Source organism: Triturus cristatus, chromosome 3_2 (genome assembly GCF_964204655.1).
Source record: "Triturus cristatus chromosome 3_2, aTriCri1.1, whole genome shotgun sequence".
Lineage (NCBI taxonomy): Eukaryota > Metazoa > Chordata > Amphibia > Caudata > Salamandridae > Triturus > Triturus cristatus.
Window position 1 is genome coordinate 499210398 of NC_140584.1, and position 27479 is coordinate 499237876.

The following is a 27479-nucleotide window of genomic DNA, read 5'->3' on the forward strand; positions in this document are numbered from 1 at the left end:
TGTTCACGAGTGAACAAGGGAGCAAGTCAGCTATCAGCTATCAGCTTTGGTGCATATATATATATACACATACATATACCCACATACATACATATTACCTAGTTACCTAGTTATAGTTAGAACCTAGTTTCCATAGGAAAAGCGTTTTTTGATTTGCTAATAACTGTAGCGCCGTTAGACGAATCTTCACGAAAGTTTCAAAACTAATTGTTCACTCAGGTCAGCTCCTGTCTTGAAAGTTTCAGCGTGATTCGTCAAGGTGGGGCCGAGGAAAAAGGGTGGTCCCAAAACGTGTTTTCTCGATGTTAATTTCCAGAGGAAACTTTAGACATGGCTACAGCCTGAACTGCTGAACGGAATTACACCAAATCAGCTCTTGGTCCAGAAAGCACGCTGGTGTAATTCCGTCCAGTAGTTTTTGGGGATATTTAAAGATTTACAGATATCAATATTTGAGAATTGTGAGATCTGATTGCCTGAGCCCTCCGAGTACGAGCTTGCCTCTGATTAGCTGCCAACACTTCAAACCAGGAAGTGTTGGCAGCCATCTTGTGCTTCAGACCGAGGGAGAAAGAAAAAGGTAAGAGATAGATTAAAAACAAGAAAAGGAGGCAGGGTAAAAGCACCTTGATCCACCAGGCCTGCTCAGGGGGTCCCGCAGGGATCCCCAGGCCCCAAAAAAGCATTTTTTTTTACATTTTCGGCCAGGTCGCGCTGGCTGTGCGAACCCCGTAGAAAATTTAAAAAATCATAGCACTGTCTCCCGCGCTTCGGTTTTTTAAAGCCCACGGGTGGGCCAGGTCCCGGGGGCAATCCTGCATTCTGTAGCGGGAGCCCGTAAAGGACCCGCTGCCCCGGGGACCGCCACCTCCCCGGGGCTTTGTATTCTACGCATGGGGGCGTGTGGCCCCTCTGCAGCTCTGGGGACCGCCACTTCCTGGGGCTTCATTTGAATAGGGTGGGGGGCCTCACAGGCCCCCCTAAGCCCCGAGGACCGCCACCTTCTGGGGCTTCATTTGAATAGGGTGGGGGTCCTTATGGGCCCCCCAAGCTCTGGGGACCGCCACCTCCACGGGGCTAAAATAAATCATAAATGAAGTGTGGGGGGCTCATCTCCCCCCAACACTGCCCCAGGGACCACCACCTCCCCGGGGCACTCTTTAATTAAATGTGGGGGTCCATTGCGGACCCCCGAGCCCGGGACCACCACCTCCCCTGGGCTAAAATAAATCATAAATGAAGCGTGGGGGCTTCTGCCCCCCACTCTGCCCCGGGGACCACCACCTCCCCGGGCACTTTTTAATTAAATGCGGGGGTCTGTTGCGGACCTCCTAGCCCTGGGGACCACCATCTCCCCGGGGCTTTAAACACATGGGAAGGTGGCCGCGCAGCCCCCCTGCTGGAGCCCTTGATGGCCCTGGGGACCGCCACCCCCCAGGGCCAGCTCCTGCAATGTTCCGGGGTGCCCACCTCTGGGACATTGCTGTTTGCTTCATGAAACGAGAGCAGGAAAACCTGCTCTCGCTTCAATGAAGCAAAGCAGGTTTGCTTCTGCACAAGGGTAGCTGCATGTCAGCAGCTCCCCTTGTGCAAAAGCAATGCCGGCTCTCGCAGGAGGCGGGCAGCCAGCGGGACTGGGGGGGCATTGGGGCTCCCCCCATGGTCCCCAAAAGAGAGGCCAGCCCCCGGGGGATGAGGTACCCGGGGCCAGAAGTGGCCTGGGAGGGGGGCCATGCGTCCCCCTCCAAATATAAAATAAAAATAAAAAATTCTGGTCATGCCACGGGGGTTGGGGTCCTGAAGGCCTAAATAGGCCTCGGGAGGGGGGCCACCCAGCCCCTTTCCCCTAAAAAAAAAAAAATTAAAAAGGGGTCATGCCCTGGGGGATGGACTCCCCAGGGCCCCAACAATGATAAAAGAAGGGGGGCCACACAACCCCCTTCTAAAAAAAAATATTTTAAAAAATCCGGCATCTCATCTGAGGCCCCGCCCCCTCCCTGCACCACTCTGCAAATGCACCCCCTGGCACGTTGTAAGTTGGGGAATTAATTCCCCTTGAATACTGAGGGTCCCTGGGGGGTAACTAGTGCAGCAGGTACCTTCACAAAGCATAACAGAGCTGGATTGCAGAGAGGTGATCCGAGGCCAAGCTCCTTTTTACACCAGCCTGCAAACACGCCTCTTGGCGCACTGCTGGTGGGGTGATGAGGTCCTCTTGTGTCCTGAGGACCTCAGGACACCAGTGGACTTCATCCTCCGAGCAGCAATGCGCCAGGAGCCGCATTTGCAGAGTGGTGTAAAAAGGGGCGTGGCCTCAAACCACCACTCCCAAAACCAAGAACCCAGCACTGCACATCCAAAATAAAGAACCACCCATGCCACTGTCACAAGGGACATTCTACACCTTTACAATCTTGCTACTGCCACAGTTTGATACTCTCCACTCAAATACTAAAGGAGGAAAACACCTTGCAGCTGTACAACAAAGCACACCCTTCAGTGTCACAGCGAGAACCCCCCACAACCAACAAAGCGAAACACTGTCAATGCAGAAAGACGAAAACACAATTGCACATACCAGAAAGCAACGTATTCTGTCTTCTGACAACAGCCACCCACATTGCCTATAATATGTTCTTCAGCTGCTATTTCAAATGTAAAATACATTCATTTTCAGGGAACTCGGTATCAAAATAAAAATATGATACAAACAACTAAAAATCAATGTGATTAGAATGATATTTTAAAATTACCTACATCCCACCAAGCTCAGAAGAAAGGAACACACCTTATTTAAATATCATGCATTGAAACTTATACAGGAAATAAAGAAAAGCGTTTGGAAATATTTTATTATTTAAACTCAAGTATGTGCTTCTCTACAGTACAATATTAGCACACATTGTGCAAAGTTTAACGCTGCCAAAAATATTATTTTTCTCTCAACAATTGTGATTGCTATTCCTTTATCCTAAAAATCTCAGTGCAGTGCTAGGAAATATTAACAATACATTCACCACGTGACATAGTAAAGCAGAACACTGATAAGGTAGAGCAAAAAATATTGCACATGAAGACAAGATAAAACTAGAAAAAGTATGTGAATGACGTTCTCAGTAACGGTGGTCTAAGCACAATGTAAGGCATTCTTGATTTCGAGAAAACTTCCAAAACAAACAGTATTAAGTTGATACTTTTGAGGCTGCAACATAAATAGGTGGAGAATCTCAAAGTGCTGTATGCAAAGAAAAGGTTAATTAAAACATCAATGCACTTCAAAACTGGATCCCGTGAGTGGACAGGGAGTAAGGATAGTGCACAAGTTTCCATTAATGATGATGGTAGTGAATACACACAATGTATTAATCCTTTCAGGGCTCACCATTTGCTTTTATTTTTTAACTGGTAGGCGCATATTGCTTTAAATTGAGAGGATTTTACTTTATTCCAGTTTGTGATATCAGCTCTGCCTCCTGTTGAGAGCAGACGATGCCAAAGATTTTACAGACAAACAGGATGGGCGTTAGCTCACTGCAGATTACACATTCTCTCCAGTCTCTTTGTCAAATTCTATCTTCACATCCTTAAATACCATAACAAAAGCATAGTTACAACACCTTTCTTACCAGAGTGTTTTCCCACTAAAAACTCATAATTTGCACACTTTCTCAAAATGCACACCTTACGCATATTCAAATTATCAAACTCAATCTGCACCACAGTGAAATGTGATATATTTGGACAAACTAAAGTATTCATATGCATTTGTCACTTGTGCATTTGTGCGGGACAAGAGGAGTAGCAGGGGTTTGGCCAGGCACAACCTTCATTCATAGAGGAGTACACAGTTTCTCAGAGCTCTGTCAGTCTCCATTTCCCTTTATGAGCGCTGGCCTAGTGCTATGTGGACAGAAGACACATATGGTTCCTCCCTTGGTTGTGGTAGTTTAGGACTTATGCAACAAAAGTATGCAGCGAGGATATCCTCTCTGGATTATACAACCAAGTACACAGACGAGCACGCAGGTCATGGTCATTGCTAGTAAGGATTACATTTCCACCCCTAAAATAGGGCGAAGAATGTGATTGCACAATGTATGTGCCTTTTAATGGTCATGCAAGGAAATGACCACTTGATGGAATAGTGGGCAGCGACTGACATTAGGAGGCACTTGTCTGTTCCTCCACATGGTCAATGACGGCTGAAGCAGTGGACATGTGTCAGCTGCTTTAGTATTGAAGAAAAGAGGGCTGGAAAAGACAGCAGTTTTGCACTGTTGCCTTAGCCCCCTGAATCCATGCACCTCTGCTTCGTGGACTGACAGACTGCAGTTAAATAGCTCATGCACGTTTATGATGCGCAAAACGTGCACAGTGTTTGTCACTTTTCATAAATTAGGTCATGTCATTGTAGTGGTTCTAAGTCATCTCTAAACTCACGAAGTGGAACATCAGGGGGCCACATTAAGTTGTGCTCATTTCACCATCTATCTTCAGTGCCTCTTGCCCAGAATGCAGATTATCAATTAATGTGCAGATCATATGTCAGGAGTGCTCAAAATGAACTTTGCTGAACTTGTTTGAGTGTGTGATCCAATATTAAAATGTACTGGAGATACGCTTAGATAGGATGATTGACCAAGGCTTATATGTGACCTTGGGACACCTTCCAGGGGTACTGAGAAAACACCACCAGATGCCGATTGTAAGTGAATGTACAGAACATTCCTGGTGACGCAGTATTGTAATGCCCCTGTGGCTACATGGCTTCAAACACAAACATGATCTCCTGTCAATACTGGCATGCTCCTGTTGATGCTATCCCTCTGAAATTAGATGAATGAGCTGCATCTCAATACTGACGGTATGCAGCTTTTTTTTAATAGTGCTTGAATCTCCATATGCTTAGATATAGGAAACCGGAGCAATCTATAATGCTGCTGTTTTCATTTTGTGTTTGCCCGTAGCAGAGGAGGAGTGCGATTGGGCGTGATGGAAAGACTTGCTGGTTCACGCATGATTAAGACTCATTCGGGAACACTCGTATGCACGTCTTTAATAGGATCCAGTGCTCTCTTTAAAGTTGTAAGCGTGTGGGTCCAAGTAATATTGAGGACCGTTTTCTTTGTACCACACGGTGAATGTTGAGACCGTGATACAGGCACCTACGAGCCCTCCGGGTGAGGCTTCACAAGTTGTTCCTTATACCCTTGTCCTGATAAGGCCCGAATGAAAGGGCTGAAACACATTGACAATTGAAACAAGCTTTGGCATAGCCAATAGGTCTCGCATTTGGGACCTTATAAGTGTGTAGCCATGCAACAGTTGATGTTGTTTCACCAAGGATATTGTGCTGCATAACTAAAAACTTATAAGGTCCCAAAAGCGAGGCCTATTGGCTATGCCAATGCTTGTTCTTTTCAGGTACAGCATGCAAAATTTCGGTGTGTGTATAGGTTTACAATGAAAAACTCTCATATTAGATCAAGTGTGGACATTAACTATGCATTTCCAAATTTACATGTGAATTTGTGACGCAGCCCTATTACATCGAATTAATTATATTTCATTACTGAATTCCGAGGATGTATTGGCGAAGGATGTATAAATAGTTAACAAACACAAAACCAAATTTAGCCCCAGAAGTTCATCCGAGTCTGCTGTTTTCTAATGTATGAATGCTGGCAAGCACAGATCACCTCTAAAGCCTGCTCGACTCCTACAACTCCCGAGCTGCATCACAACGTCCAGCACAGTAGATCAAATCACGCAGAAAACAGAATGAAGACAACCTTCCAAGTTTTTACTGTCAGAAGCAGTAGCATGCATTTCCCAAATGGCCATTCTCAATTACCCTGCACCACAGGCCAGGTCCCATAAATACAAGCTTGCATCCCTATTCTGAGATCAGATTGCTTTCCTTTCATGGCAAGTCTATTGCCTTTCACAAGGGAACAAACATTTTGTAGAAGAGACGTTTCCTTTTTTTTACCCAGCTACTGTTAACTCCACATGAATTACATGATACAACATATTTGACCAGATAGACATTGAATACATATTTTGTAATTTAAAAGGAGCGATTTCACCGCTTCAGGATTTTCCTTTTCCAGGAGGATGGATAAACGTTCAACTAAAAACACATTGAATTAGAAAATACAGTTTTCAGAATGCATTGATCTGCTAGCTAAAAAGCCAAAACTGCCTACTGGTGTTTCCGCCCATTTATTTAGTCATCTCATGCATGTATGAATATTACCTTGGTTCTCGAGTCGGAGCACCGAACTGATTATTCGACCTGAATTCTTGAGAGAGGTGAAAATCTATGTAACGAAAGATGTAAAGTAATGGGGACAAACACATGAGCACAAGGGAAGTCCTATGTTACGGAGAGAGAGAACGGAAACCAACAATAAAAGAATCTTTCTGGAAGTAGAGCTTTCTGATTGTTTTGTAATGTGGGCACTGCATGCAATGAAGAGGGAGGTAAAATGTTTATTGGGAGAAACGTCAGCAACGAAATGGGAGAAGCACCTCCACCCTCAAACCCTCGACTGCCCTCCTCACCCAGTCTTGCAGCTACGGCCGTCTCCATTACGATGTGAAAATCCGCACAGTTCTAGCCTGTGCCAAAGTTGAAATAGAAACAGTACAAAGAGGGACATTACTACAGATGTGTGACCAACGCAAAATGGCCGTCAAACACCGTGGCAACGAACGACATACAGGAGGGTGGAATTAACGTGAATACAGAGATGAATGCACAATGAAGAATTAAACAAGCATTGGCCGCGACCGGGAGTTGTGAACGTGCGAGCAAAAATGATTTTTTTTTTAAAAAGTGAGAGGTGCGCACGACGGGAAAAGTGCCAACATAGACCGGGAGTTAAGTGTGTGCGCGAAATGAAATTTAGACAAGCAGGAAGTGGGATAAGGGAGGGGGTGGCAAATGGTGTGCACTTTCGCGGCCGCTTTGATGTTCTCAGTGGCTGCACGGCTCACTGAGAACATCAAAGCGGCCGCGAAATGATCACGCAGGCTGCCAAATGGTGCGCGCGCCGGCGCACATGCACTGTAGTTGGCGGCCTGAAAGCACTGGTGTGCACTTCCAAATCCCCATTTTACAAAAGCTCTCGCGAGAGCAGCGCTAAAGCGCTGGCTCAGGCGAAACCTAAAAAGGAGGAATCCATGAAAGTGCAAATTAAGCCTGGGCGGCAAACTTCGCTCCGTTTGCGGAGTTTGCAGAGTTTTCTGCACTTCGCACTCCCGCGGAATTCGCCGAGTGCAGAAAACTGCGCTTCGCGATGTGCAGCAGAGTTTTTCCCCGCGCCCGAGCGGCAGGAATACCAGCACAAACTGCAGTTCGCACTGCACTCCGCCACTCGTGGAACTTCACAGAGCTTTTTGTAACTTCACGGAACTACGCCCAGCCCTGGTGCAAATACCATGTTAAAAATGGACACACACTATTAAAGGTTTGTAGAGGTGGAATGTGTACCTCAGGATTACCTCACAGTGGATTGCAATGAATTAGAAAGCAAACACTTCATTGTAAAAACGGGGGGTAGGAAACAATTGTGTTTTGATTTTGATTATCCATGTTTTGTTATGTATGTTTTGTGCACTGTCCGTTATAGATAATGTAATAGAGAACAATTAAAATAAATGAATAATTGTTCCAACCTGGAATAAACTGTGGTATGTGGGTTTTCTGAAACATTGTTAAATAAGATGGGAATATGTACCAAGTTGTAGGTGTAATTGATTGTACCCTGTGTCTATTGGCGAATATATCCATTCCGATGCATCAGTCATTTGGGCAAACCCCGTGGATTTTGTATTGTATTCATTTTGTGGTTACACATACCGTCTTCTCATATTACTATTAACAACGAACACTTTTCACATGCGAATTATCATTTCATCAGTACAAAATATTTGGTGAAATTGAAATTGATTTTGACAACTGTTCGTTTTCAGAAGATTTTTGTCTTCCTAAAACGTTTGAAGGGCTGTCAAAATTATTTCGAAGTCAAGGTTTTTCACCATTTCATATCATGTCCCTGTTAAACCCTCCCTAGGTTAAAAAAAATATATATTTTGTGTGCTGATTAGAAAGAGCAGTGGAAATAAATAACAATAATACAAAACAGAAGAAAAGAAGAAACAATGGTCAATAGAGTTTCTTGTGCGTTTTGTTGTTTGTACTGGTCTAACAAAGCTAGTGCTTTGGTGAGGGGAGTCTGTTTTGTCTCACATACATTTATAATCTACTTAAACCAAGATATTTGGCTCAACCATTTTGTTCGCTGCTCAAAATGAAGACTCCTTAATTTGTGCACGTATAATGACGTCTATTCTCTGCACTAAAAGCTATAAAGGCTTGATGTCGACATCATAAATCCCCACAGTGACAGGATGTGATAACTCTAACGTTACCTTTGTGGCTTCGTAGTGCTCTTTCAATGCTTCTCTCTGCCTTAATATCACTTGCTAGATTCACTTGCTAGATTACCGTCAATCAGTGCTGAAACAGTGGTCATATAGTAGGACAGAACGAACAAGGGGCAGTTATCAAATTATTGTGACCGCACAAAATTTGAGAAAATACTTCATCTGATTTATGTATCTGAAAAACAATAAATGGTGGAGTCTGTAACTATTTGAAAGAATTCTTGACGTTTTCAAGATATTCGCCAACATTGTCACCCAGACTTAACTTCACACTGCGCGGACCATCTGCCTCTTATTATGGGTATACGCTGTGTGTAAGGAAAGGCGGTTGAATGTACGTGACCCTGGTCCATATTCCAAAGAAGGGTTGTATCACGTGAAGAGGTTTGTGAGGTGACACTCAAAGAACATAAAGCTTTCCACTCTGGTACTTTGACTGGTAAGTGATTTGCAGCTCTTTGGCACCAGGTTAGAGAATAGTTATTGGCCCCTTTACAGGTTGTGTTCATTGTTCCTCAGTTGAAAGTCCATTCCAATTTACCATTGACAGATAAACTAAGGCATGAGGCAAGCTGCAATGCTGTGTGCTGATTTTCATGCTGGTGTTTCTTGATTTCCGTAGATCTGACAGACTGTTGTGCACTTTCCTACTCAGAGCACTGCTTCTGCTGAAGTCCCGGGTTCCACCAGGAAGGCTTCCGGCCCGCCGAACATGTCTCTTTTCCTTGAGGTTCTCCAGGAGACTCGGTACAACAAGTATACGAGTTATAAATGCTCATAATCAGCGCAAAGAGGATGATCGCGGCTGCTACGAGTGAGAAAATGTTCCAGTGTTTCAATAGTTTAGGATAAATGATATATAAATAATCTATGTATTCTTCAATTTTGCTGAAAAACAGAAAATAAGAATAGGTTATTTATTTCAACAGACTCCTGTCACCATTCATTTATGATCCTCACTTGAATGCTCTAAAGAAGGTTGAGATCTCCCTTCCTGGGCTCTAATGCTCTTACAATGTAGGCTTAGGCTACAGCAAATGGTAAAACAATATGGTCAGAGAGCAAGAGAAACGTTTGGGTATATGCAGTTAGGTGTAACACACAAAAACTAGGAAGGCAAACTTTCACTTCACTGGTGAGACCCCATATTGTATACTGTACCCATGTCTAGAGACCTGATTTAAGCAGAAGACAGATTTAGGGAATAGTATTTAGGCCATTGGTGGAGGTTAGGAGGAAGTACCACTACCATCAGATGGAAACACACCATAAGCAGACATGCCTGCGGGCAATCCTGGTATTACAGAAGTATATGGCATACCGCTGCCAGGCTCACTCAAAGAACCCTCTAAAGAGGTTGGGCTATGGCTGGGAAAGCCCAACCTTTTGGTCTTCCTCACACCTTAATTTAGGTGCAGCATTCTGAAATTTCTGGAAGGAAGTATGTTAAGCATTTTCATAAGTTAGGCCTTGCTAATGACTGTCTCCACAAAAAGTGAGTTTAATCCATACACCAGGAACCTACCTACCTGAGTCTCAGCTTTAAGATGGTTCAGTGCATTTAATTCATTTATTTTTAAAAGCAATACTGGTGTTTAGTATCTACCAATATAAACAGTAATTTTCAATGCTATCGCTGACTGGATGGGTAACCAGTACATGAGTTTCAATGAGGACACTAAGAAACATGTATCTGGCAAAGGATTATGTGGGATGCACAATTCTGAAAAAAGGAAAGGCAGACGTTTTAGATTGTTGTTTCTTTTCAAAACAGCAAATAAAGAACCTGCTTTGCTGTCACTTCAACGATGTGTCCAACACTGCGTCTACTCAGTCACACAACACTGGCACTTCACAATCATCGTTCACCAGGAAATAATTTGAGAAATTGAAATCCCAGCATGTAAACAACGTTATCGGCACTCAAGAAGGATTTTTTAAAATGATTTATCCAGCCTTGTTCACAATGATATATATATATATATATATATATATATATATACATACAGTGCAGCAAGTGCTTTTACCCAGACAATTGTAATCAATTGTAAAGCACGGCTACTCACCCGTGAGGGTCTCAAGGCGCTAAGGGTGGGGGGGGCTAATGGTCGGACTCGGCGGCGGACCATTCTAAGAGCCAGGTCTTGAGGTCCTTCCTAAATTGGGTCAGGGACGCTGATTGTCTGAGGTGCAGGGCCAGGGAGTTCCATGTCTTAGCGGCGAGGTAGGAGAATGATCTTCCTCCGGTTCTGGTCTAGTGGATCCTGGAGATGGAGGCGAGGGCAAGATGGGCGGATCAGAGTTGTCTGGTGGGTATGAGGCCGTGGTTCAGGTGTGCTGGTCCTTCGTTGTGTAGGGCTTTGTAGGCGCGAGGAGCTTGAAAGTGACTCTTTTGTTGACTGGAGGCAAGTGGAGTTGTTAGAGGTGTTGCGTTATATAGCTGCTGTGGGGGGTGATGAGGATCAGTCTGGCTGCGACGCTTTGGATGTACTGAAGTTTATTGAGCTGTTTCTGGGTGGCACCGAGTGCGTTGCCGTAGTCAAGCCTGCTGATGATGAGTGCGTGGGTGACCATCTGTCTAGACTCCATGGGGATCCATCTGAAAGTCTTTCGGAGCAGGCAGAGTGTGTGGAAGCAGGCTGAGGAAACTGCGTTGATTTGTTGGTCCATCATGTGCGAAGACTCCAGTATGATGCCAAGGTTGCGTGAGTGGTCCGTCGGGGAGCACCCAGAGCAGCTGGCCACCAGGAGTCATCACAGGCTGACGCAGTGGGTCCCAGGATAAGGACTTCGGTCTTTTCTGAGCTGAGCCTGAGGCAGCAGTCCCTCATCCATATCGCTATGGCCTTCATTCCGCTGTGGAAGCTGGTTCTGGCAGTTGAGGGTTCATTGGTGAGGGAGAGGATCAGCTGGGTGTCGTCAGTGTAGGAGACGTTATTGAGTCTGTGGCTTCTGACGATGGCTCCGAGGGGGGCCATGTAGATGTTGAAAAGGGTAGGGCTCAGGGAGGAGCACTGGCAGACTCCACAGCTGATCTCTGTGGGTTCTGAGAGCAACAGTGGTAGTCTGACTTGCTGGGTCCGGCCGGTGAGGAAGGAGTGGATTCAGTCCCGATCCCTGTTGTCGATGCCGGCGTTATGGAGTGTGTCGATTAGGGTGCGGTGGGAGACGGTGTCGATGGCGGGCGAGAGGTTTAGTAGGATGAGGGCTGCAGTCTCGCCCCGGCCGAGGACGGAGCAGATGTCGTCTGTGGTGGTGAGGAGTGCAGTCTCTGTGCTGTGGTTGCTTTGGAAGCTGGATTGAGAGGTGTCCAGGACATGGTTCGCTTTGATGAACTCGGAGAGTTGGGCGTTGATGGCCTTCTCTATGACCTTGGCTAGGAAGGGGAGAAGGGAGATCGGTCTGAAGTTCTTGAGGTCTTTTGGGTCCGCGGATAGCAGGGGGTTGATCTTGGCATGTTTCCAGTCATTGGGGAAGGTGGCGGTTTTGATGGAGCAGTTGATGGTGCGGCGGAGCTGGGGGCGATGGCGGCCGCTGGTTTGTGGAAGATGTGGTACGGGAAAGGGTCCTTTGGGGCCCCCTGAGTGGATACTCTTCATAGTCTTGTGCGTGTCCTCTGTAGAGAGCGGGGTCCAGCAGGGAATAGTTTGTTGAAGGGCAGCTTGATTGTCTGCGATGGTGGCGGGTGTGGCGGCCAGGTCTTGGGTGTCAAAGCTGTCATAGATATTCCTGATCTTGTGGTGGATAAGGTGCCAAGTTTGCTGCAGAGGTCTTAGGAGGGGGAGCGTCTGAGGTCTCGCTGTTGGGCCTGGCGAACTCCTTGTTGATGGTAAAGAGTTCTGTACTGCTGTATGCGTTAGCGTTGATTCTGCCCCAGATATCCGTTTTCTTAGTATTTTAGAAGAGGAGGTGGTGTGTGTTGATGGCGTACTGGAAGGTTGCATGCGTTTTCCAGAGTTTTGTTGCTCCTCCATTTCTTCGTGAAACGTCTGCATGTGTGTCTGGGTTTGTGGAGGGTGGAAGTGAACCAGCTGGCCATCTTGTATCATTGTTTGCCTGGTCTTCTCTTGAGGGGATCAAGGGTGGTGGTGTAGTTGGAGGTCCACTGGTAGAGGTTGAGTGCTGTGGTGTTGGCGTCTGTGGGTGTTGGCGGAGTGGTTGTGTAGAGGGAGCTGAAGAAGAGTTCTTCAGTGGCCTTTGTTTAGCTGCGGCTGGTGGGGGCGATTGTGATGGTGGTGTGTGGTAGGTGTGTTGAAGGCAAGGTGTACACAGTGATGGTCGGTCCAGGGGAGTTCAGTAGTGTGGATGTAGCTGATGTTCCCACTGGCGGACAAGACGGAGTCGAGCGTGTATCCAGCTGTGTGGGTCGGTGCGGTGACTAGCTGCTTGAGTCTGATGTTGGAGAGGTTCTCCAGAAGGGAGCCGATGTTGTGGTTGCTGGGGTTGTTCATGTGAAAGTTGAGGTCTCAAAGCAGGATGTAGTTGGTGAATGCGAGAGCCTGTGGTGCAATGAGTTCTATGATGGAGTCAGTGAAGGGTGGTCTGGGCCTGAGGGGCTTGTAGATGAAGTTGCCACAGAGGGTGGTGTTGGGGTTGGTCCAGATCTGGAAGTGGAGATGTTCCATGTTTCTCGTGGGGTCGTTAGAGTGCGTGGTTAATCGGAGCATGCTTTTGTGAACGATAGCGATGCCTCCTCCCAGGCAGTCAGGGCTGTCCTTGTGGATGATCCTGTAGCCGTCGGGGATGGCGATGGTGATGTCCAGTCCGGAGCAGGTATTGGTCCAGGTTTACATGAAAAAGGCGATTTCAGGAGCGGTGGCGTTGAGTAGGTCCCAAATTTCCGTGGTGTAATTGTGGAGGGATCGCACTTTGAGGTGGATGCAGGTGAGGCGGACGGGTGCGCTGTTGGTTGGCTGGGCGGCGAGGTAGGCTGGCGTGGAAGTGTGGCTGAAGGTGTGGTTGCAGTTCCGGCAGGCGAATGGTCCTAGTGTCTTCTCCGGTGAAGTTAGGTGGCAGATGGCATGTCGTCCCGGGTTGAGGGCGAGTAGGGTCCAGGTGTCGTATCGGTGGAGGGTCCGAGAGGCAGGATCCCTGGCACTGGGCACGGTTCAGGCGCTGATGGGTGCAGATGGGCTTGCCTTTGGCTTGCCTTGGGTGCGGCCGCCATTAAGTAGTGCTGCAGAGGAGCTGGATAGCTGGGATGCGGGAATCGCGCGAGTGGGAAAAGGACACTGCAGGGGGTTTGGGATCGCAGCGGCAATGAAGGAGAGGGCAGAAAAAACTGCAAAGCAGGAGGAAAAGCAAAAAGCCAGCAAGAGGCAGAAAAAAGACAGAAAAAGAAGAAAAACGAGAATTTAAAACAGAGAGAGAGACAGAAACATCAAAGAGAGGGACAGGAGGGCAGTCAAGCAACAGAGCAGTGACGCTCTGTCACTGGACCACCAGAGATGAGATACAGGTAAGAGCCTGTGGGTGGAAGATGGCCTCGAACTTCTGACCTCCAGCTCAGTGGCGTCAACAGCAGCAGATGGGGACCGCAGCAGCAGCTACCAGACGGCGCTGCGCTGTGGAAGGAGCAAGCCCACTAACGATACTACGTAGTGTAATGTACTGTATTGTACTTCAGTTGCATTTATACAGAGTTTCATGTCTTGATGAGGCACCAATGCACATAATAGGATGTCTTGTGTCTGCTTGGTTGAAAGGATGTTAATTTGCTGTGCCACCTATCTGGATTGTTTTTTCATGTAGGAGTTTCATGTTTTAAGAGCTAGTCCATGATGTTCCAGGACACAGAATCATACAATATCTTCATCTAATATTCCATTTGGCATCATACATTCTTACCTGCCTTTTGCCTCCTCTTCCCTTTCAACCTTTTCAGGTTCACTTTGTGTTTCCTGTATATTTTCTTCTTCTTCATCCAACTCTTGAATTACTTGGGTTTTCTTTATGCCTTCGCGATAGCTTTAGAAAGAGGAGAGGGACATTATAGAATCATATCAAGTAAATCCTATTTATTTGTGCAAGAATGATTGTCTCCTAGGGCCATATGTTGTAAAGGGTGCTGTACAGTACCACTAGCACTTCCGTACCAGCCATTATCTTGTCAACAGATATGGGGTATCTTCAGAAAGTGGAATATTCACCACTAGGAACATTCAGGCCTCCAAAGCTAGATGCTTATCTGTCTAACTATTACTACTACTACTAATAATAATAATAATAACAATAGGAAGAAGAAGAAAAAGAAAAAGAAAATTCCCCAATAATGCTAAAGTTTCAAATGCATTTTTTGTCACTGCGAGCAAGTTACATCATTTAAAAAGCCTACTCATATAAATTCTATTCTGTACATTCAGTTGAGACTTCACAAGGAATTGATATTATTATCATAAACAGAAAATGTGGAGAGCTTTCATTTGAACTGGAATGGTCTAACAATATGATTATCCACCATTCAATATTTACGCTATTTACAATTACAACCCTTTTACAGTACTCCCTTGAGGTGCCAGTATAATAGATCACTATTTTGTTTTCACTCGGTGCACTTTAACAAACTTTTGCAAGGAACGACACAGACTAGAGCTGGAATACAGAATCAGCAATTATATACAATATTCATTCATTCATAACTGCAACAATTCATTTTGGGTATTTGTATAGAATGCTTCGGGAGTACGATTTATGCTGGTCATTCGAAAGGAACATTGTGAAAGAGTATGTAATGGACGATATACATCAATTAGATAAAATGATTCCAAGTACCCAGTAGCCACACACTTTCATTCACTGTCAGTTATATAGTCAAATTTATGGAAGCTAATGACCATGTAAGAAATTGGCACAAGCCAACCATAAAAAAACTGTGCTCAACACTCCGATAGCTTTGCACATAGCAGTCAGGCTTAAGTCATGGGCAATGTGTAAAGTATTTGTGCAAAACTTCAACTCGTAGTACAGTGAAAAGACTACACAAAAAGTAATCCATACCGAGTTAGAAAAACAGGGTTATTTTTAATAAATAAAACAAGACTAAAACGACAAAAACCCCATCAGTAGAACTGGAGATATGCAAGTTTTAAACATTTTAGTGAAAATTGTGGCTGAAAACACAAAGTTCCAACTGTGGATATCTAGTTGCACCAGATCGGGAGAAAGTTACAAGTTCAGGCCTAACACGATAACAAGGTACCTTAAATGGTTGCGGAGTGTTGCAAGGATTCGTGTCAAAGGTGCATCACGCAGCCAAAGCATTGCAATAGTTCCGAGATGCAGAAAGGCCGCAATACAAGGTCCTGCTTGGTCGTCAAGGATCCTGTGGACAAGGGCTGCAAAGTCAGGCATTGAGGATGTGATGTACAGTCGGGGTGATGTGTTGGCTCCGTGATACTGCGAGGCTGCGATGAGGAGTCCAGGACCAGCTAAGCTCCCTATTGTGTGTAGCTCTCCAGGAAGAATACACAAAGCCCAACTGTCAACTACATCCAGTCATGTGACCCATACACAGGCTGCAGGAACCAAATAGCTAAGGCAGGAAAATGTCAACTTTCTAAAAGTTACATTTACAAAATTGTAATTTAAAATCTGACTTCATTATGTAAGGATTTTTCATTAGAATTTCAAAGACATCAAACATGAACTGGCTACCTTTTCCCATTTGGAAATTGCAGCTCATAGATGTAATATGGTAACACCAATGCAAACCAATGGGAGGGTAGGTCTTGCAGTACTGAAAAACAAATGTAAGAGTTTTTCATTACTAGGACATGTAGAGCTTAAACGTACATGTCTTACGTTTTACATACACTGTACCCTGCCTTCTGGGCTATCCAGGGCCTACCATAGTGGGAACTAATATGTATTATAAAGGAAGATTTGGGCCTGGCAAAAGGTTTATTTTGCCAGATCGAAATAGCAATTTAAAAGTGCACACACACGTTTCAATGGCAGGTCTGAGACATGTTTAAAGTGTTACTTAAGTGGGCGGCAGAATCAGTGCTGAAGGCCCACTAGTAGCATTCAATTTACAGGCCCTGGGCACAGGTATTGCCAACTTATTAGGGAATTACGAGTAAATTAAATATGCCAATTGGGTACAAATCAATCTTACCATGTTTTACGGAGAGTGTACAACACCTTTAGCACCGTTTAGCAGCGGTAATGTGTGCAGAGCTCTAAGGCCAGCAAAACCAAAGTCAGCAAAACAGGAGGGCTGAAGGCAAAAGGTTGGGGGTAAACCACACCAAGGATGCCAGGTCTAACAGGCCCCTTCACACAAATAAGCGTCAAACAAAAATTTATAATGTCAGATGAAAGGAAGGTATTGTGGATCACGTTTATGAAGGGAATAAACTTTGGGACTAATCATGAATTTCAGGTACTCCTGTGAGACTGCTAAGAATTGCAGCACACAGCACTGGTTTCCCTGGAAAACTCTTTAGACTGGGTTTAGTTAAAGGTGGAGAGAAGTGAGGTATACCTAAAGAACCAAATCTCAAGATCAGGGTAATAGAGCAATTAGGTGCATTAACTACCAATCTAACGTGCTTTTTTTATAGCCACACAATTTCACACCTACAGTAGCACATTATATAATTTATAAAATCGGGAAAATATATTAGTAATCCTTTCAAAATCATAGATTCACATTGAAAGAGAAATAAATGATGCACAAACTACAATCATACTCTTGGGACTAATACATCCCAATGAGAATTAATTAAGAACATAGAATGAAACATCTTCAACACAGAAAGAAACCTAGATATAATTCCTCTACATCACCTGGTGTGAGTAAATTTCAATATGTATTCAGACTAAACATATAATAAATCAATTACATTCCTTTCTCACTTCCCCAAATTATTGACTGAATCATGGAGTCTCACACACTAAGGGGCATATGTATCAAAGAATGGTTTTGCGATTCTCAAATAGCGACCTTTAGAGAATCGCTATTTGAGAATCGCAAAATGAGATGTAATTAAAAATTAGCAAATATTTTGCGATTCCTTAGCATTCCTTAATTGCGACTCGCAAATTGCGACTCGCAAATTGTGAGTTGCAATTAAGGAAAGGCTTCCCATTAATTTCTATGGGCCAAGAGACCCATAGGAATGAATGGGAATTGCATGCGCAAATTGCGAGTACCCAATAGGTACTCGCAAATTGCGCAGGCAATTTCAAGGGTGCAAGGGTGTCAAAAGGACACCCTGTAGCACCCCTGAAATATATATGTGTACACATGTGGCATGTATGTGCGCCACATGGCACTTTGAAAAATGCAAAAAAGTGCATTTTTCAAAGAAATCGCAAATTACCACCAACCTGAATTTGGTGGTAATTTGCGACTTCTTAAGCCAAAATCTCACAACTTGGGTGCTTCCTACATTGCATTTCAGGAATCGCAATTTTTTCGGAGAATCGGCCCGTTTGAGAACGGGGAAAGGGCTTGATACATATGACCCTAAATCCCATATTCAATCATTCTTTTCTTGAAATATTATTGCCACCTTTCACACCAAAGAGGGTAGGGTGGAAGTTAACATGCCACATTAACTGCCTTATTTCCTGCCTTTTGAGGTTTTATATGTCATATGCATTATTTACCTCCAATCAAGTTTAACTTGTTGCCTAAAAGTGCTGCCAGTGAATTGGTATTTCTAGTTTGCAAAGCACATTCCATATCCGCAATAGACCAATCTTTTAATGAGATCATTGTCCTCCAGAAGACTTAATAGTACTCCTCCGTCCCAAGGTAGGGGTTATAAATTGTTAGCCACTAGGTAGCTTATATGTTATAAAGATTACAGTAGGCTCCACCTTGGCCAACAGTATTGTGTGGTCTTTTTGATCTTTTTTGCCTTGCCTAAGGGTGGAGGACATTGGTACGCCTGCTGCCTTGCCCATGGGAGGAGCTGGGATATTCACTCTTGCCAAGGATGGGGGCATTTTGTCAAGCCCTTTCTTGCCCAAAAGCAAGGGGGATTTCACAGCCATTCATCTTCCTAACAGAGAGGATTTATTTAGCCTCTCAACTTGCACAAGCATGGGATGCATTTCTTGCTTCTCTCACCTTGCCAAAAGGCACAGGGTCTTTTGTCCCCCCTCTTGCTTTACGCAAAGCTGGGAGGTTGTTAGTTCTGCTAAGTTTGTAGAAGAGTGAGGAGATATTCTACCTCATTAAAAAAAATATGCTAGGGTGTGTTTGCCTCCTGACGTAGCCCCAGGGCAGGACTTAGCCTTGGCCAAGAGCCAGGGTGAATTTGTTTACCAGCCACCCCCTGCTTACCAAAGGGCAGGGGTATTGTACCTAGGAAAAACAAAACTGTGCAGTGTTCATCACTTCAATTTGGACCCCAATTAAAAGGTTGCTAAGAGTTAGTAAACTATTTTTAAACCTCTCTCATTGTATGCATTCAGCAGAAGAGATCCATATTTGGTGAACTACAATTCTTATGGCAATAGTTCCATGAAGTGACACAGCTGCCCTCGTCCTCTATGATAGAGAACATTAGGCAACCCAAATGGACTATGACAGCTGGCAGCTCATCTGCCCACCCTTAACAAGAATATTGGGAACGAAGCAACAAATAACCCCACCTCTGCCATCAATAAATGTGGTGGAGGCGGCTCTGACCATTACCCTCATTTGGGAAATTCCCCACCATTCTCAAGAGCAATGTAGGGAAGGCTAGGACCACAGACAATTTGCCTCACCCTTGGGCAAAGTGGAAGGCAATGCATCACACTCACTTTGGGGCAAGGTACAGGGATACAAAATCCACCCATGTCCTTGATCAAAGCAAGGTGGCAAACACATTTCCCAGTAAGGCAGAGGAATACACAAGGTCCTACAAGAAAGGCCAGGAAGGGGGAAAAACACTTTCTCATCATTTGGCATAACAGGAGGACACAAAATCATCCCATCCTTCAAAAAATACAAGGAGGATTTATCAAACATCAGGATATCTGCAAACATTCCAGGCAGTGAGTTATTTTTTTTTAAGACTTACAATCTCACAATTTCCAGCCTTGGGTATGCTGGGGGAGGGGGGCAATACTTACCCTCCTCGACCCTTACACAAGCCTGGGGAGAGGAATCAGAGAATAAGAACCACCACATCATCCTTGCACAAGGTAGAGAGTGATGTTTTGAAACAGAGGTACAACAAACACAATCTTCCCAGGCCACTTAATAAGCTGGGTGTGAAGATATATTTGTAATGCCATGGTGGCAGCCAAACAAGAGACATTTCATGGTGAAGGACCTTTTCTTTTTGATCTTTGCCTGGCTTGGCATACTGGGCAAGGAGAGTTCTGCTTGAGTGGGCGAGCAAATGATTAAGCAGCAAACAGATCCTTGGAACGCCTTAAAAGAATTCCAGCCAACCACAATCTGTGATGTTCATGGACATTGCCAGGGTTTGCCAAATGGGCACAGAGAATACTCAATTTTAAAATAATCTGACAAAGTATGTGAACATTAACTGAAATATACCATCCTGAAGATCAATGTCTACATTGTAATTTGCCTACATCTGAAAAAGGCACCAAATGGAGGCAAACACCATGGGCATCTCAATTTTAGTGTTCTTTCAAACAGCCCTTTTTTAGTAAATACTATGGAAGTTGCCAAAATTATTTTCTATATTAAAAGGAAAACAACATGTATTGGAACCTTCCTTATAATGTTTCCCCACATGTGGTGGATGATTATCTTTGTAAGTGGTGGGGTGTAAAACTCGCTCTGATTTACAGCGGGTGAGTGAAGCGAGAGAGCCCAAATTGTTTACAGATAGCTTGGGGGGGATCTCCCCTGAGCCATTTGTTTTGAATGGCTTCAAATTCTGAATTTTAAAGCACAATTTTCAAGAGAATGTGCTAAACTACCATAGACTCAGAAAAGGCACTAATTAAATATCCTGGTACTTTAATGGCATGCCAATGAAGCCTAACCCTTCCCTGTAGTTGGCCCATTTTTCCAAACTTTGCCATAGGTTCCCCTATATAGTAAAAATGACCTCCAGTGTGCCAGTGCCAGATTTTGTAAAAGATAAACCGGTTATGCCATGAATTACATACAATATGAAGGTAACAGACGTTTGGCATTTGTGGCCTCATATTACAAGAATACATTCCAGTATGCCAGGTCTGCATTTTGACATGTTCAGCTCCATTACCAGAATTACCTCAAACAGCCCAGTGCCAGTACATGGCCGTGGGTACCTCCATAAGCCAATAATTGCCCTGAGCATGCCATGACCAGTGGCAGACATGAAAGCATAAGGCACACTTGCACGCTCTGCTTGGCTCTCCTCCCCTCCCGTATTTAAGCAGGGGATGGCACCGAAGCGCAGCGGACGCGCCTAAGGCATGCTCGTCTGCGCCCGTCAGCGTCCCAGAAGCAGCCAGCGTCAGCCATGCTGCACGTCAAACTCCAGAATTAGAGAGGAGTTTGTGCTACAACAGGGATCAGTTGTGGGCACTCTGTCGCCGGGCCTGCCCCCAGCAAGGTAACTGGGATGTGGTGGACTGCAGCAATATCAGATGCCCAACCTGCGGCTTTAAGCTGGGCGTGGGCTCAGTCTCCCCTGCCCCACCCAGTACCTTGTCACGCAGTGCCTCACTCATTTCTGCTGTGCTACTCAACGTTCGCTCACTCAGGAAACATCATGCTGACGTCTTTGAGCTCCTTGTCGACCGTCCTGTAGATCTTCTGTTTATTACAGAGACTTGGCTTGACTCAACGGCTGATCCGATTGTCACCCTGGCTATGCCTGAAGGCTATATGTTTTCCAGAGCTGATCGCCCAGAGGGGAAGGGGGGGGGGGGGGGTAGGGGAGGGGGGTGGGCATCATTTCTAAGAATAAGCGGGACCTTCGCAGGGGTGATGTTACTTCCTGGGGTGACTGTGAGGCCCACGATGCACAAGTTACTTACTTGTGTAGCGATATATCTGCAAGAGACATTTGTTAGTGATAGATTCCTAACTGTAGAATATCCTCAGGCGTCAGATTGGATCCGGAAAGTTTTCATCAGCAGTACCCCTGCGCATCGGAAGGTGGCGTCATGCAGCTCCGCGCCCGTCGCTGGCATCATAGGTGCCGAGATGATATCACGGAGACTACTTAGGCACCACCCATGCACTCTGACGTCAGTTCTGTACACGACTTTCCGCACCAGGAAGGTAGAGCCATGCAAGAAACTGACCACTTGTGCCATGAAACTAGGGCCCCGAAAGGGATGACCTTAACCCTAGAAATCAGTTAGCAGAACGGGGAGGATGGGTGGGGCGGTAAGGAATCTATCACTAACTAATGTCTCTTACAGATATATCGTTACACAAGTAAGTAACTTGTGCATCTGAAAGAGACACGTTAGTGATAGATTGCTTACCGTAGAATAGATACCCCAGCAATACCAATGGTGGGTCTGCGAACAAGATCACACCAGAAAGTCACGGAGAACAGAACGGCCAAAGAAGCCATCACTCCGGACTTGACTGTCAAGGCAATAATGCTTGGTAAACATGTGCAGTGAGGCCCACGTAGCTGCCTGACAGATGTCCTGCAAGGGAACACCGCGTCCCAAAGCAGTAGTGGCTGCCATTGCCCGGGTAGAATGGGCACGCAGCCCCACAGGAGGCTCCTTCTTAGCCAACGAGTAACATGCTTTGATGCACAGAACAACCCACCAAGCGATGGTCCGTTTGTGCACGGCCCGACCTTTTTTGGCACCCACGTAGCCAACAAAAAGTTCATCATCCACCCAGAACTGTTGTGTGCGCTTCAGATAGAACGAGAGCGCTCGTTTTGGGTCCAGACGGTAGAGCCTCTCTTCCTCTTTTGAAGGATGGGGAGGCGGAAAGAAGGTGGGCAAAGTGATGGTCTGCCCGATGTGGAAGGGCATGACAACCTTTGGCAAGAAAGAAAGACGAGTCCTTAAAACCACTTTGTCCGGATGAACAGAGAGAAAAGGAGGTTTATAAGAAAGAGCCTGGAGCTCACTCACTCTTCTGGAAGAGGTGATAGCTACCAGGAAAGCCGCCTTTAGAGTGAGAAGACGTAAGGGACAGTTATGAAGTGGCTCAAAGGGAGCTCACATCAGATAGGTCAAGACAAGATTTAAGTCCCATTGAAGCATTATGAAAGGCACGGGGGAAACGTGTGTGTAATGCCTTTCAGGAAGCAATTAACAACCAGAGACTTAAAAAGAGAAGGCTGATCTGGAAGCCTTAGAAAGGTGGAAATGGCCGAGAGACAACCATTGATAGTGCCCAGAGCAGAGCCCTGCTGGGCAAAAGAGAGAAGGAACAGAAGGACCTCGGAAAGAGGGGCAGAAAGGGGATCCACAGCCTTTGCTGTGCACCATGCCACAAATGTGTTCCACCTGCAGGCGTATACCATCTTAGTGGAGGGATGCCTGGCTGCCAGGATAATATCACAGACTTCGGAAGGAAGATCAAAAGCTGTCAACTGTTGCCGCTCAATCTCCATGCATGGAGGTGGAGGCTGGACAGGTTCGGGTGGGGGACCGTCCCTTGCTGCTGCGACAGAAGATCCTCCTGAAGAGGCAGTCGGATCGGGGGATCGATCGCCATGCTGAGTAGCTCAGGATATCAGTATATTCGTGACCAATCCGGAGCCACAAGGATGACTTGGGCCCGGTCGTGCTGAATTTCTTCAGCACTCTGGGCAGAAGTGGTATAGGCGGAAAGGCGTACAACAGATTGCAGCTCCACCCGTGACAAAAAGCGTCGCCGAGCGAGTGCCGCCTTGGAACTTCCAACGCGCAGAACTGATGACATTTTTGCGTTCTCTTCGGTGGCAAATAGATCTAACCAAGGCTCTCCCCACTGCAGAAAGAGACCTTGCACCACGTTCGAGTTTAGACGCCATTCGTGATCCATCATGCACCGGCAGCAGAGTTCGTCTGCCCTGGTGTTCAGAGAACCTGCCAGGTGTTGAACCACCAAGGTAATGCCTTGATGTTCCACCATGTCCAGAGGCGGAGAGCCTCCTGACATAGGGTCCACGACCCCACCCCGCCCTGTTTGTTGCAGTACCACATAGCGGTGGTGTTGTCCATGAACACCTGCAGTACACTTCCCCGGACAGAGGGAAGGAATGCTTTCAGTGCAAGTTGGATAGCCCGAAGCTCCAAAAGGTTGATATGGTGCCGGGACTCCGCAGGAGACCAGAGGTCTCTGATCTCCGCCTCTCCCATGTGGCCGCCCCATCCCAAGAGGGACGCATCCGTCACCACTGTGTGTTCCGGTTGGGGAAGGGAGAGGGATCTGCCATTGACCCAATCGCGATTCGTGAGCCACCACTGCAATTGTCGTGCAGTGACCTCCGAGATCTGGAAGTGATCGGACAGGTTGCCCCGATGCTGTGCCCACTGGAACTTCAGGTCCTACTGCAGAGCCCGCATATGCCATCTGGCATGTTGCAATAGCAGGATGCAGCAGGCCATTAGGCCCAGGAGCCGGAGGGTCATCCTGACTGAAACCCGGGATAGAGGCTGAAAGATCGGCATCATAGCCTGAATATCCCACACTCACTGCTTGGGAGGATAAACCCGAAACTGCGTCGAATCCAGAACCGCTCCGATGAAGGGTCGAGGGCAGCCAAGACCTGAGCCAGAGTCAACATCTTGAACTTCTCCTTCTGGAGGATGCAGTTGACGTTCATGAGGTCCAAGATGGGACGCAGGCCCCCTTTTTCCTTCTTGGGGACCAGAAAGTAGTGGAAATAACAACCACATCCTACTTCTGGCCCAGGAATGCCCTCGATGGCCCCCTTGGCCAAGAGGGCCATGACTTCCTGCTGGAGAAGCGCAAAATGGTTCCCGACATGCGGTGGAACTGTGGTGGCATGGCTGGAGGTGCAGTCTCGAAGGGGAGGGAGTAGCCCCTTTGGACGATTTGCAGCACCCACCTGTCTGAGGTAACAGAATGCCAGTGTGGAAGGTGATGGCGCATCCTGCTGCCCACCGGCGTGGGGTGTGCCCCAAAGCTCGGACTAGGAAGGCTTTGAGGCGGATGATGCGGGAGCGGAGGTGGACTGACCCGCATGCTGGCCCCCTGTCTCACCACGGCAGGCACCACATCCGCGGCCGTACTGAGGTTGGTTCTGTGCAGGCTTCTGGCTGAACGAACTTGTTGGGCACCCCTTCCGTGGCCACGAAAGGAACGAAAACCAGACGTGGCCGGGCGCGTGGTGGAGAGACCCAAGGACTTGGCCATAGCCCGGGAGTCCTTAAAATGCTCCAGCGCACTATCTGCCTTATCGCCAAACAGGCGAGTACCATCAAAGGGCATGTCCATAAGAGAACTTTGTACATCCCCTGAAAAACCAGTGGACTGCAACCAGACGTGACGACGGAAGGCCACTGTTGTGGAAATCGCCCTACCCAGTGAGTCCGCGGTGTCCAGTCCACACCTGATGGCGAACTTTGCTGCATCTTTCCCCTCAGCAACAGCTTGGGAAAGCACTATCTGAACCTCCTCCGGACACTGAGGCAATACCTGCGCAACCATGTCCCACACAGCATGGGAATAGCGGCCCAAGAGGCATTCGGTGTTCACCGACTGCAGCCCTAAGGTGGCAGATGAAAATAGTTTCTCGCCGAACTGTTCCCGCTTCTTGGATTCCTTATCCGGTGGAGCGGTAGGGAATGCGCTTTGGGAAGAGAGGCCTGGATGACCAGGCTCTCTGGGGTTGGGTGGGCAGACAGAAAAGCAGGGTCACCCGGGGCCAGGCGATGGCCCCTTGCCACATTCTTATTCACGGGGCGCCCCGTGTCTGGTCTAGACCAGGTGCCCATCAAGACGTCAGTTAGGGCCTCATTGAACGGCAGCAGGGGCTCCAAAGAGCTTGCCACCGGCTGAAGCACTTCAGTGATGAGATTAGTCTTGAGGGTCACTGTAGGCAGGTCAAGGTCAAGGGCCTCAGCTGCTCTACGGAGCACCACAGTGTATGTAGCCCCCTCCTCCATAGCCACAGCAGGAGGAGAAAGAAAACCAGGGTCAGAGGAGAGGTTAAGGCCACCGGCATCCTCTAGCTCTTCCGTCCATTCCTGTTCCGACCCGCACTGCCGTGCGAGAGGGTCCTCAGACCCCTCCCAGTCGTCCCCTTCCTCCACTGCCCATGGAACAGGCTGCGGAGGTGGGGGAAGGACAGGGGAATACAAGTTGACGAACGGCGCCGGGAATGGCTCTGTGTCCCGATTAGGGTCCCAACTAGGGGCAAAATTGTCTGGAAAACTGGGCAAAGGCGGTGGCGGTACGAATGGAACCCACTGCGGCGCCGGGATCAGGGCCGTGGGCGGCACCGGGCCCGCCGGCAGAGGTCCCTGCGATACCGGACCCGGAGCTGCCGGCAGCCCTGGCAGCGGAGTCGGCAACAAGGGGGGGACCTCAACTGGGTCCGCGGGGCCCAAAGGCACGCCGGCGGGAGCCCGAGGCCTGAAGAGGCGGTCCATGGCTGCAAGAAAATCTTGCACCTGGGCAGGAGTTGCCGACGGACCCGGATAAGGTGTGTAGGCCGCGGGACTCACAGGCTCCAAAGGAGCCGTGGGGTGGTACCCCCGGTCCCCTCGTCAGCGTCCGGAGAATGACGGTGGTATGTCGGAGAGCAGAAATGCTTCTTCAACTCCTTCTTATGACATCTCTTACCAGATTCTGAGTGTGAAGACTCCGACCCCGAGGAGCGATGATGATGGCTCCGCGATCGGGCCCTTGATCGACCCCTGGACCTTGAACGGCGCGGAGACGACTGCCGGGCCACCAGCAGCTTATGGTACCGCTCCCGTAAGGCCTTCGGAGCCATGGCCAGACAGTTGGAACATGACCGGGAGTCATGGTCGCGCTCCAGATAGTAGAGACAGACGCCATGGGGGTTGGCCACCGACATCGTACGGCAACAAGCCCCGCAGGATTTAAACCCAGGCATCCCTACGTGGCACCAGGAGTCAAAGGCTCAAAAAAAGGGGAAGACAAAAGTCTCAAAAGTATAGTCAAAAAGTGACTAGGGTACGTGCTCTAACCGGATCTGCGCTTGCAGGCGCGGAAAAAGAAAGAACTGACGTCAGCGCGCATGGGTAGTGCCTAAGACTTCTCCGTGACGTCATCTCGGCGCCTACGACGCCAGCGACAGACGCGGAGCCGCACAACGCCACCTTCCGACGCGCAGGGGTACTGCTGACGAAAACTTTCCGGATCCAGTCTGACGCCTGGGGATATTCTACGGTAAGGAATCTATCACTAACGTGTCTCTTTCAGATTTTAGTATTCGTTTCTCAGCTCAATTCACTCTGGGAGGCTCTCTGATTTACAGGCCCCCGGGTCCGGTGTGCCCCTTTTTCGAAGCGTGGGATGATGCTGTTATTCCTTGAGCCTTCCAATTCTCCCATTACATGGTGTTAGGAGACCTGAATATTCACTTTGATCAGGCAGATAACAAGGATTCGCTTGACTGTCTGGACACCCTGCACCTGGCTCAATTGTCTCAGTGGGTTAATCTTCCCACCCACCAGGCAGGCCATATACTAGACCCTATTTGCACCAATTTTCCCATTTGGTTGGAGGATCCACATCCTGTCTCATGGTCCAACCACTTTATAATGTATTTTTCTTGGAAAGTTATCAATGGCGAGCCATCAGTGCGTTCGTATGGCAAACCAGCCTTTGGCAAAATTAACCCTCTTGTGCTCAGCCAGGCCTTGGAAGCTTCTAGGCCCACCCTCTTGGGGGATCTCGAGGGGCGGCTTGCTGGTTTTACTAACTGGGTCTCCAGTGCAGTGGATTTGCTTGCCTCGCCACCATGTCCAAGGCTGTCTAGGGATTCTCCATGTAAACCCTGGTTTACTCCCGACCTCAAAGCAAAAAAACATGAATGCAAGATCCTTGAGCGTGCTTGGCGTGGCAGCGAAAATTGCCTGATGGCCAAGCAGAAGCTCCGTCTTAAACAAAAAATCTACTATGGTGCGATAACTCTGGCCAAAAGGCAATTCTA

At 47.2% G+C, this 27479-nt stretch overlaps 1 protein-coding gene across 3 annotated transcripts in view; it reads right to left on the reverse strand.

Moving 5' to 3' along the window:
- Window positions 1-2826: 2826 nt before the first annotated feature.
- The window catches only part of IRAG1 (inositol 1,4,5-triphosphate receptor associated 1), an 857666-nt gene continuing 833013 nt past the window's right edge, over window positions 2827-27479 (reverse strand). For all 3 annotated transcript variants that reach the window (XM_085648179.1, XM_085648178.1, XM_085648180.1), the window contains 2 exons: window positions 14302-14421; window positions 2827-9342 (listed from right to left, as the gene is read on the reverse strand). In XM_085648179.1, the coding sequence (XP_085504305.1) occupies window positions 9102-9342; window positions 14302-14421 (361 nt within the window). In that variant the 3' untranslated portion in view covers window positions 2827-9101. The remainder of the gene's footprint in view (window positions 9343-14301; window positions 14422-27479) is intronic.